General features: G+C 42.6%; 1 protein-coding gene across 4 annotated transcripts in view; it reads right to left on the reverse strand.

Moving 5' to 3' along the window:
* Positions 1–8,416: 8,416 nt before the first annotated feature.
* The window catches only part of LOC118224229 (CXXC-type zinc finger protein 5-like), a 17,413-nt gene continuing 13,329 nt past the window's right edge, over positions 8,417–12,500 (reverse strand). For 3 of the 4 annotated variants that reach the window (XM_035411511.1, XM_035411510.1, XM_035411512.1), the window contains one exon: positions 8,417–9,541. In XM_035411511.1, coding sequence (XP_035267402.1) covers positions 9,497–9,541 — 45 coding nt within the window. In that variant the 3' untranslated portion in view covers positions 8,417–9,496. The remainder of the gene's footprint in view (positions 9,542–12,500) is intronic. The other variant, XM_035411513.1, reaches the window with a different exon arrangement.

Raw genomic sequence — 12,500 nt, forward strand, 5'->3', positions numbered from 1 at the left:
ATCCCACATGACTCCCAAAAATCACTCCCAAAAATCAGTACTGTAAAAAAAATAAAAAAACAAGTTAACAGGGACTCTCTCATACACTCCTGAACTGCAGTCATTGATATTACCTCCATATGATCTCTTACTTTCTGTTTATTTAATACTTTTGTCATTTACACAGCAATAATAATTTCACAATAATGCCAAAAACTGGACTTTTGTTACCGCTGCAGGCCAGCCAAATGCTGTGTAATTACACTGTTATGGGTAGCAGCAGGACAACTACTGTGCAAACATTTCAGCTTTATTGCCGTTTTCAGAAAACTCATTTTTACACACACAAAAGCTGGTACTGTCGACACTACGATCAAAAATGAAGCCCTATCAGCAACAATCTATCCAACACTCTCTCTCTCTCTCTTTGCAAAAGTATACACACATCTCACTTGTTTTTACACAAATTTCACATGCAACTTTGAGGTTATATTTATATATTTTTACTGATTTACAGTGATGGAATCACGGAGAGGATGCAAATTTAAAAATGTTCTTCAAGGGGCAGAAATATGGAGACACTGTGGCCTTCTTAAGCCACGCCTCCTTCAAACGCTCTGTGTTTTTTTTTACACCTCTGCCAGTAGCGTAAGGGACTCCCTGCTCAAACTCGCTAATTAACAGAATCCGTGACTCATCCAAGAGGTCTAGCCAGTTGCCAACAATAGAAGCAGTTCAGAGAAATGGTGAACATAACGCTTTCTAAACAAAACATAAGACACAAGAAATACAATCTCATTTTTTCCCGGTAGACAAAAGACCCTCCTATTCTTGAATTGTAAATGAACCTTGGAATTAATCTTGCATTTCTCTATTCCCAGTCCGTAGCACTCTGTTTTTATACAACAAATGACTTCAGGATTGTTTGGCATGTGTTATGGTTTTATGGCCAGCTATGTGACTCCATTATCTGTTGTAGCTAACGTTATGGATGGGGCAGACACTTCAATGATAACGATTATACCATGCAAGCTTACTGACTAGCAGCATTGGGGAGTAATTTAACTGCATGTAGCCTATTTAAACTAGTAATTGGTTGTTGAGAAGCACTCCACTATAGTTGCCAACAGTTAACTGCTAGATGCCACGCATTATCAAGGAAAATGATAATTTCTTGATAATGTTTTGACAAAATAGTTTGAGCTACATTTTTTCAGTAATTGTAATTACACAAACTACAGTTTTCTTTAGCCTAGCTTTGTTGCAGTTCAACTACTTTTAGTGTGCAATAGTAATTGGTAGTTTGTACAATTATGCTTCCAGAGTAGTTTCCCCAGCACCACTGGCTAGTTAGTACTTAATACTAGAAATAAAAACACATAGCAATGTTAGGTAAAACACGGTCTGTGAAGTAGCTTCACCTGTTAACGTTAGCTAACTAGCATCACAGATTCGCAGCTATGCAGTGTTATCACTCACCAATCTGTCCAACTGGCCACAAGTTATCCTCAGATCATGTCTCAAGTGTTAAAAAACGCATCAAATCCAAATCCTACATAATTTTGCCACACAATATTCAACTGGGGGTGCTCTCCTACAAGTTGCCCTTTTATGAATGAGACTGTTTTTTTATGCAATGAAACAGAAATACACAGGAAAATGATATACTGTAGCCTACGGGGAGGCAAGTAAAAAAAACAAAAGCAGACGCATAAAAAATAAAATAATAAATCATTGGGTGTCCTGTTTCTGTTCTTGAACAGGCCAGACTTTCGTCTACATCACAAGCAATAGTCCTGCCTGGCCAAACAGCAGGGGTAATATCTTCAGGCGTGAAAATCTATGGTACGTAACACACCCACCCCTTGCATGTCCACACATGCCCCTCTCATCTGCTAGGAGTAAGGCCACAGGGTCTAGTGATGGGCAAAGCAGTTCGTTTCAGTGTACTGAATCAGTAGAATCAGTTCACTAAAAAGATTCGTTCAAAAGATTCGTTCACCGAATCAGTGGCGTCACTAGGGTTGGTGTTGGTCAACTGGGGGGGGGGGGATGTGCTGTTAGATGTTGTCGACCGGGGGGGAGGGAGTGGGGGGGGCAGAGCATTTTCCCACAGAATATTTAATAGTCAAAGAACCAAACACTTTCTTTCCCTTTCTTTCGGGCTAGTGTTGTGTCGTTCGCGAACGAATCACTGAACTGATAGTCTGCGAACGATCGCAATGAACGTTCACGAACGAATCGTTTCCAATGAATGACCGGTTCCCGTTCGCGAACTAATCGTTTCAGGAAGTGATTCAGTTCAGTTCATTCACCCAAAAGCCTGGTGGAAGCTTGCCTTGTCCAAAACAACAACATGGGCCGCAGTCTTGTTTTCTCTGATCAGATGGGATGAGTCCATTGTGGACATTTGCATCAAGATGAGACCTGCGGTACTGAACGTAGCCTAGTTAGTGTGTACTACCTGATGTATGACACTGTGGTTGCTGTTGGCTGCACAGAGAAGGATATTTCTCCCATGTTTCCCAGGGATTTCTACAACAACACGTGGCCACTGATGTTCCTTCCGTGTTTCCTTAACTATGTCACATTGAACCCAGCCTCACAGCAGAAAATGTACTTGCATTACAGGCATTTAGCAGGTGCTCATATTCAGAGCGACTTACACAACTTCTGCATTTTTACAAAGTAGTCTATGCACACAACTGGACATTTACTGTACTGAAGTAAATCCAGGTAAAGCACCTTGCTCAACGGTCCAACAGCAGCGTTCTAATTGGGAACTGAACCTGCAACCTTTATGTTACAAATCTAGGTAAATGGTAAATGGACTGCATTTATATAGCGCTTTTATCCAAAGTGCTTTACAATTGATGCATCTCATTCGCCAGAGCAGTTAGGGGTTAGGGGTTAGGTGTCTTGCTCAAGGACACTTTGACCCAGGGCGGGGTTTGAACCGGCAACCCTCCGACTGCCAGACAATCGGTCTTACCTCCTGAGCTATTTTACTCGTGTGGGATGGGGCTTGTATCTAGTTCCAAACATTATCTGTGCGCAAACTAGAGAAGGATGGGCTCCCCCTGTTGAGTCTATTCCATCACAAGGTTTCTTCCTATATGCCACCCAGGGAGTTTGTCATGGCCACCATCATCTCTTCTGGCTTTTTAGGAGTTTGGGCTATAGGGTATATCGTGAAGCTTATTGTCATTTATTGTAACACGCTATGGTTATGTAAAATGCGTGAGAAGACGACAGCGTAGTATATTTGTTAGGGAACTTGGCTTGTAACTTACAAGGTTGCAGATTCTGTTCTCAGTTAAGATACTCTTGTTTCACCCTTGAGCAAGGCACTTAGCCTGAATGATTTCAGTGTATGCCCAGTTTTATGAATGGATACTATGTAAAAATGCAAAAGATCTGTAAGTTGCTTTGAATAATAGTGTATGCCAAAAATGCCTGTAAATGCCTGCAAAACAAACAGCTTCAACAAGCCTTGAGATTTACGGCTTAGCAGGTACTTAGAGCTGCTACCGTACATTTTGTGAGAATTATAGTACGGTGCACAGATAATGTTTTAACTTACAAGAGAGCACTTGAACAAATTTACTGAGCACTTCTTTCACTGTTTCCGAGTTCCTCTCAAAAGGAACTTGGTACGATCATTTTTGTCAAGTTTCAGTTAATTATTTTATCTGTAAAACAGGTCTGACTGGTAATGGAAAAATTAAAGCAACTGCTGTTTGTCCTGTGATTGTGAGAGTGTGGATGAGTTTGTTCAAACGGTAATTCATGTTTTGCATTTCTAATCTAATTTTCCATGTGAACTCAAGCGACATCCTTTCTAAAGATTGTGACTAATAAAGAGAATTGTTTTGGAAACAGGGTAAAATGCCACTGAAATATGCGTGAAAAACAAGTGAAACGTAATCATATATTTGAAAAAATGATCATGGACTTAAGGTTTTGTTTTCCGAATCATAGCACTAGTGCCTGGGTGTTAACTGTTGAGAACTGAAAAAGGCAAGCCAGGAGAGATCCTTAGTCACCGTGTCATCATGGATGTCCCCACCTTACACTGGGGGAAATGTCACTATGGCGACAAATATCCATCATGACCCTGTGATCCCCCATTTTAATGCCGGACAGGGACCGTATAACACACCCCTAATCCTCAACTGAAATATCCCACCCAGAGCCTGCGAGAGCCAGGAGAGCCTACTGGTGCCCATATATGTGATCATTCTGGAAAACGTAAGCTTCCGACGTGCTGCTCCGGTCTGCAACTGGGCTCTTCGAAAACAACCGTGTGTTTACAGTTCTGTGTCTCCCGCCCACCTCCCTCTTCCAAAAGCGTACCAAGGATTTTTTTGTTTGTTTGTTTTCAGCGCGGCAGTGGAAGGCTTATCAGGATTAGGGCTTGCCCACTCTCAGGACATCAGAGGCATGCTGGGATATAGCTAGCGAGTTATTCCAGGGGTCAATACAGCATTCCCATCGATTCCCTCCCATGGCCTGACCACGAAAAACAGTGAACAGAGATGAGAATGTACAAGAGTTATTTCTTTTTTGTCTGTTGTTTTTTTTTTTTTTTTTACATTAAAGGTCCTCCTGTACAAGCTTATTGTGTTATCATTTGTTTTTCCTTATGCTGCACCGGAATGTAGTTACTGTTATTTGAGGAGTTTTGTTTTGCGAAGTTTAAGGCCAGTACAGGTCAAAAAGTCATCCGCCAACTAGAAGGTGTTTGAACGCTTTCAGAAGAAATTTTGCACTGATCATCATAACGTCTGCTGACGGTCACTGTAGTCTCCGAGATTCAATGCGCCAAATCTCAGAGTTAGAGTCTAAAGATGAAAGGCATCTGCTCAACCTGCTCATAACCCGTTGTTATGGAAACATTAATTTAGTTTGTTAACGGTTGTTTTTATGTGGACCGCATAGTGTTATTTATTTATTTATTTATGTTTTTGAAGTCTCTGGAACTATGTCTCAGCTGCTCTTGTGGTTTTGATTTGAATTGGGGTTTACACTTTTAAAACCTGTATCTTAACATGTGAATGTTGAATAAAACATTTTTTTAAATAAGGCATACATACACACACACACACACACACACACACACATATATATACATATATATAGCACCTGGTCATAACATTGTTTTTCAGTCTAAGATTTGTTGCCTTCACGTAACTGATTTTTGATTTTCAGTTGAAAACTTTGACAACTTTAAGTACTTAGAAAATAGGTTGATTTTGTATTTGTATTATCATGCTTTTTTCCTGAGGACTTCTCCTGCAGGAAGGAAGAAATCATAAAACTTCAGAGCAGACAATTCCAGAAGGTTTCCTTTGGAAACGGAAGAAAGAAAGAAGATAGGACCTCCGGGGTAGAGAAAGGGAGAGGAAGAGAAAGAGAGAGAGAGACTGTGTGTGTGCGTGTGTGTAAGGTGTCTGTGAGTGTATGTGCTTGTATGTGTAAGTTGTGTGTCTATGTTTAAGGTGTGTGTGTGTGTGTGTTTGTGTGTGTGTGTGTAAGGTGTCTGTGAGTGTGTGCGCTTGTGTGTGCAAGTTGTGTGTCTGCGTTTAAGGTGTGTGTTTGTATGTGTGTGTGTGTGTGTGTGTGTGTAAGGTGTCTGTGAGTGTATGCGCTTGTGTGTGTAAGTTGTCTAAGTGCATGCGTGCGTGCGTGTGTGTGTGTTTGTGTGTGTGCATGTGCACACTCATACACACATGCTGAAACACACGCTCACACACACGCTCACACACACACACACACTTACACTCACACACATACTCACACACACACTCACACACAAGCTCACACACACACAGTCACACTCTCACTCCCACACTCATAAACACACACACACACACACACATGCTCACACTTACACACACACAAACACGCTCACACACACACACTCACACACACACACACTCACACGCTCACTCCCACACTCACACACACACACTCACGCGCTCACTCCCACACTCACACACACACATTCACACACACACGCTCAGCCTCACACACGCTCAGCCTTGCACACTCACACACACACGCTCACTGTGAAGGCAGGCTTGGCTGGCTGGTGGAGCAGGCGAGGACGCCGCGGTGCTCATTAATAATGCAGGGCCTCAGCTTCCTCCCAGCGCCATGGCGATGGCACCGGCCCATCGCTGTCACCAGGGGGGAAGGAGAGACGCCCGCTGACATCGACGAGTCGCTCGCTCTCCAACGCGCCGTCGAAACACGCACACACACCATACGACAGCGCGGTCGAAACACGCACACACACCATACGACAGCGAGCACAGTCGGGATAATGGATTCTAAAAGGACCGGGGAGATTCTATCATTCATCGAAACATAAAATATATTTATATATAGTAAATATGTTACATTAAGGTATTAGATATGTATTTAAAACATGCAGGTGACAAATAATTCAAATAAGTCTTCACTGTGAAATTTCACCCCGTACTTCAGGTTTGATCATTTTGCTGCAGACGCACACGGGCTGATAATCTCTCCTGCCCTTTTGGAGCATTTTGCACTTTCCACCAGCAGGGCGGCGGTGCCGGTTCCTGCCTCCGACGCGACGCACTCACTGGACCGGTTCCGGCCCGACAACGCCCGATAGCGCTCGGAGGAAGCTGCGCTGAACGCGGGTGAGCGCTTAACGCATCGGTCAGCTCGGCGCACCCTTGGCCACGTACAGGAAGGCGAGGAGCGTAACGGTAACCCTGGACCGCTGAGCATCTCAGCGGACACCTCGCCACACCGCGCCACACTGCGCCACACCGTGAAACGCGCGGCGGTTCCCTCCGTCACAGGAGATGCGGAAGATGCTAAAAAATTACATTAAATTCAGCTCCAAGGTTTCAAATTATTCCCCTTGATTAAATTGCATAAAATGCAAACTCCATACTCCCAATTAACCTTAACGTACTAATAACACAGGAATGACTGATGTTTAAAGGGAATTCATAAGGTGAGAAAACGGAGACAATATGTGCTGTCCCACTCACGTCAAGGTGATTTCAGCGCCAACGGTTTACAGCTACATTTTCCGATGACCGATGCTAGCAGTCTAGCCCTGACAAAAGTCCCTGAACAGGTCAAGGCCTTAACGACTTTTGGAAGGGCGTTTAAAAATCAGCATTTCCCAGGGGATTAAACTGGTGACACACACACACACACACACACACACACACAGAGTATCCTGAGAACTATGAATTTCCCATAGGACGCCTGAGACACCTGGCTCCCACAATGCACCGCTCCAGACGTCAGTAAGTGCAAGTTTGCTGCCGAAGAGAGGAACTGTGTATCTAAGGTGAGCCTCGTGGCATGACTCATAAACACCTGCTAAGTTTGCCACAACTGGGACTTGGGCGCCATGGTAACAGACTGATTACAGAACTGCTTCGCCGCAGCACGCCACTTTGAGCGCGCCGCTGATTGGCCCACCTGGATTGGCTGACGCTTCTGTGGGGCAGGTGGCGGGCGATGCCTGTACGGGGGGAGCCCGAACGAGCCGCAGTCACGGAGCACGTCCTGTCCGATCACGCCTGTGGTTTTCGGGAAGTGCGTCCTCCTCCCTCCTCCTCCTGCAAGCCCCCTGCGGATGCAAGCCCATGTTTTCAAGCGACTACCCACAATTCACACTCCTATATTATAAGGTCAGAGGTCAGCCCATTTGTTTAAATGCAACTGTCATCTAAACCAATATGGGCAACAAATTAAGCCCCTTATTGTATAACAGTGTGCACTTGCATACTAGTTAGAGTACTTATGTAAATGGTATAATTGCACTGGTATCACAGTCAATTAAATACAAAAGTGAGAACCAATCATTAAGTTCTGTTAGAGGGCCCAACACAACACAGAACCTGGGTTCAGACAGCATGAACAGACAGAGGAGATAATCCAGATCCATGTTTCAAAAGCACACAAACATTTCATTTATAAGAACAGGATAAATTCATCTTCATCTCATAGTCTTACCTTTGACACCAGTGTGATTTGGTTTTGTACACCCAAAAACAGTTGCAAAAAAGGTGCTTCTGATTGGATTTTTTTTGCAACTTTTTATTTTATAGAAATTGAATGGCAATCACTCTCATACTGTTTTAAACAGCCTACCCATTTTCACATTTCTTTTAATATCACTGAATTTATAAAATTACTGTCAGCACCCAAAATAAATAGAATTACATATTCCATTAAATTTTTTATATTGCCAATTACTTTGGCTTACTCACGTGAAGTGAAGCCATATATAATAAAATGGGAACAAACTGAAAAATATTCATACTGCATATTTTTTGTTTGTTGTTGTTGTTGTTGATGTTTCTGTTGTCCTCAAACAGCAATAATTACCTTTTTTGTAAAAGCAAAATACACCATGCATAAACGCAGACTTCAGAACTGTAGATTTTGACACAAATACATGCATTCATTTTTATTCACAAAACCAGCCCAAATTTCTAAATGAATACAAACATCACTGTTTCTTTTTTTTTTCCTTTTTGTTTTTTTAAAGATGTAGGTCTGGTAGCATCATGGGAAAATGAAATTCTCTCAGTGCTTAAGCTTGGATTGGGAACGGTACCACGTCCTCCGGACTGAACCGGTCCCCATCAGAACCACAGCCCTCCGTAGAAAATCAGGGGGAACATGAGGTTACCAGTTTTACAAAATAAAAATCCATCAAGTTGAGAAGGAAGCTTTTGGGCTGTTGGGAGCTTCCTATTGGCTCCAGTAAATTATGTCACCCAAATTGGGGTGGGATAAAGGTTGGGGCGATGTGTGGAGACACCACAGCATTCTCCCAGAAATAAAAAAAATAATAATAATCTTCGATCAGAAAACGGGATGCTACATCTCAAAAATTGTTTTTTTTTTCTTTTTTTATATTTTAATAACAAACATTGAGCAATTGCAAAACTATAGATTTATGACAAAAACAAAAAAATAAAAATAAGAACCAATCAAAAATACAGGAGGTGGTAAGTAAGAACAATGGTGCTAAATTACAATAGTGCTTGTCATTAGTCACTAGGTTTTAAAATATAGCCGTAAAATTTACATTCTCTACACAAGTACTTTTTTAAATCTTTCCACACATGAACGACATATACACCAAACACAGAGATCTGTTGATTGTCCTCTCTCAGTCAGACTTTTTCTGTTTGGCAGTTGAACAGTTCCGTGTGAAAGTGACTGAAACTCTTTTGAAAAAGGACGAAAGGGTACCAAAATGGAACATAAAAAAAGGAATGAGAGTTGCCATAAACTTCATAATGTTTATTTTTGGTTCAGGAGAAAAAGTAGGTGCATCCATTATTTTTAATCATTTTGAATTTTTTTGTTTTGTTCCGTTTGTTCACTTGTCTTGCTATTTTTTTGTGTTCAGCTGGAAAATCCATTCCATAGATAATCCAGGTGAGTGGGGAGTGGAGGGGGGCGGGGCATTGCACTTGATGACAGAGCTTTGGGGGGCGGAGTCCTACTGGAACCATCGGAACGCGGCTCCTGTCGGCAACATCACCTTCTGGGAGAAAGGAGAGGGTCAGTCAGCATTAGCATCAGAGCTACATCAGTCACAGTTAGCATCATATCAACATCAGTCAGATTTAGCATCAGAGCTACATCAGTCAGAGGTAGCATCAGAGCTACATCAGTCAGAGTTAGCATCACAGCTACATCAGTGAGAGTTAACATCACAGCTACAACAGTCAGAGATGGAATCAAAGCTACATCGGTCAGAGTTAGCACCACAGCTACATCAATCAGCATTAGCATAAGAGCTACATCAGTCAGATTTAGCATCAGAGCTACATCAGTCAGAGGTAGCATCAGAGCTACATCAGTCAGAGTTAGCATCACAGCTACATCAGTGAGAGTTAGCATCACAGCTACAACAGTCAGAGATGGAATCAAAGCTACATCGGTCAGAGTTAGCACCACAGCTACATCAATCAGCATTAGCATAAGAGCTACATCAGTCAGAGTTAGCATCAGAGCTGCATCAGAGCTGCATCAGAGTTAGCATCAGAGCTGCATCAGTCAGAGTTTGTATCAGAGCTATGCAAGTCAGTGATAGCATCAGAGCTACAGCAGTCAGCATTAGTATCACAGCTATGTCAGTCAGTGTCGTGGCCAGAGAGAAGGTCAGTGTTGGGGTCAGCGTGCAGGACAGTGTTGTGTGTCAGTGTTGGGTGTCAGTGATGGGATCAGTGCTGGGTGCCAGTGTTCGGACAGGACCAGTGTTGAAGGGTGGCATTACTGGCTAAGGCAGTGTTGCCAGTGTTAGCAGTAGCAGCAGTGCTAAAGCTACTATCAGCAGCCATTTCTGTGGTGGGTAAAAAACACAGTGTGAATGGACGTCAGTATTAAGCATTAGCGTAGTTAGTTATAATGCTGTTAAGTGTCAGTGGCTTGTGTGGGTCAGGTAGTCCAATGCTGATGTTCTCACATACTGGTTGGATTGTTTGTGTCACAGTAGATTTTTTGGATTATTGTGGGCTAATGACAGTAAGAGTAAGAGGGGGTGTCAACAAAAACAATGGGTAACTACACAAAATAATATCGGCTGTCGGGAAAAACCAACAGAAAGCAGTTCTGTAAAAAACCCTTATGGAAAAAAAATTTGTGCAATATATTGAAATAAAATATACTGTAAAGAGCATAAAACATAGTTCAACAAAAATACAGATTATTGCCACTGATATGTTGCAGTATACTGTTTTAAATATACTGCTGTAAAATAGGTCCATTACTGTCCACGCATTTGCATATATATTACAGTATATTTCATATCATTATATATTCCATTTCCATTAAAAGTTGCTGAAAACATTTCAAATCTAAAACATGGATCACCACACCTAACCCTAACCCCTCCACCCAAAATCTCTCTCTTCCTTCTCCTGGCCTTCCTCTTCATCACCTTCCTCTTTTTTTCTTTCTTTTTTTTTACTATTCTCTCTTTATATCTGTCGCCTCCACCTTGCCGTTCTTGTCTCGAGCCAGAGGCGAGCTGCTGCGTTACTGAAGTGTCAAGCTGGGCTGTCCCCTAGGCACCCTCCCCCCCCCACCCCCCCCCCGAGCTTTCACACACCCCTCTCAAACCACACAACCCCCCCCCACCCCCACCCACCGACCACACACCCCAAACCCGTCTCCGGGCTCGCCCTGGACCGTAACGCCGACTCCCGAGAGCGAAACGCGATACCCCGCACGTATTATTTACCCTCCCGGGGGAGGCCCAGCGAGCAAACACGCTTTCCCCCCCCTCCTCCTCCTCCTCCTCAGCGAGGGCGTGCTCGCGCCCGTCCCGTCACGCCACGCCACGCGCTCTCCTCCTTCCTCTTTCTCTTCCTCCTGCGCGTTCGCCCGGGGTCCCACGTCCGACGCGCAGTCGGGCGGCGTGCGAGCGTGAGGTAAAGCTGGCTTAAACGCGGCAGCTGCAGGCTCAGCCCAGATCGATTACCGCACTACGCAACCACAAGATTCACAAGACTCTGTTTTTCACTTTCTGCGTTAGCCTTGTATTGCCTAACTGCTGTAAAGCACTGTATTGCAGACTTGTGTGAAAGCTTCTAAATAAAAATAATAATAATAATAATTTATTAAGAAGCACAACCAAGCACTTCACATGCTCACCACTCTTTGTTCCACATATACAAATAAAAGTATATATACATGCATACATACATACACATATGCCCACACAGGAATACAAACATACACATAAATGTGCAAACTCACATACACGTACATATATACACACACACACACACACACACATAAACATATACCAAACATTCCAGTCACTCCATCAAAAGTGAAATCACAAGAATCAGCTGAGGTAGGGAAAATGCTATTGGAGCATGTACATACAGGAGCCAATGTGGTAGAAACTCCACAATAGTATCTCTAAGGCAACGTGATAGCGTGTGTGTGTGTGTGTGCGTGTGCGTGTGTGCATACATCCAATATTTCAGCTTGAAGCCATGGTTTTTTTAAAGGCACTATGAAGCAAAATGATTTTTGAGAAGCACTGGGCATTTTGATCTTTAAAGACTTTTATTTCTTCAGAATACTCACTTTCTGACCCTAGGGGAAATAAATAGTGGAAATAGAACTGCATGAGAACTGAAACTCCTGTTTATTTCGGAAAGAAATCCCACTGCACTCAACTGTACCGTAAGACAGCTTTTCGTCTGTAGCAACAATGAATGGCGATTATTTTACTCGCCGTCTAAATGCATTTAAATATCTGTACCCAGGATAATGCATATTGATCTACGGGAATACAAAAAACTTTATTTTTGTTAAACTTGATGTTGCAAGCTTCATATATGTGATTTGTGTGCCACTGTATGAAAAGCATCATATAAAGTTATATGACTGTCAACATAATATTATCATTGCCATAATGTTATTATTATTATTATTGCTGGTAATATTATACTTTCTAATTGTAATACAAACTGTTATCCTGAATC

This window comes from Anguilla anguilla, chromosome 3 (assembly GCF_013347855.1).
Source record: "Anguilla anguilla isolate fAngAng1 chromosome 3, fAngAng1.pri, whole genome shotgun sequence".
In the NCBI taxonomy this organism is placed as follows: domain Eukaryota; kingdom Metazoa; phylum Chordata; class Actinopteri; order Anguilliformes; family Anguillidae; genus Anguilla; species Anguilla anguilla.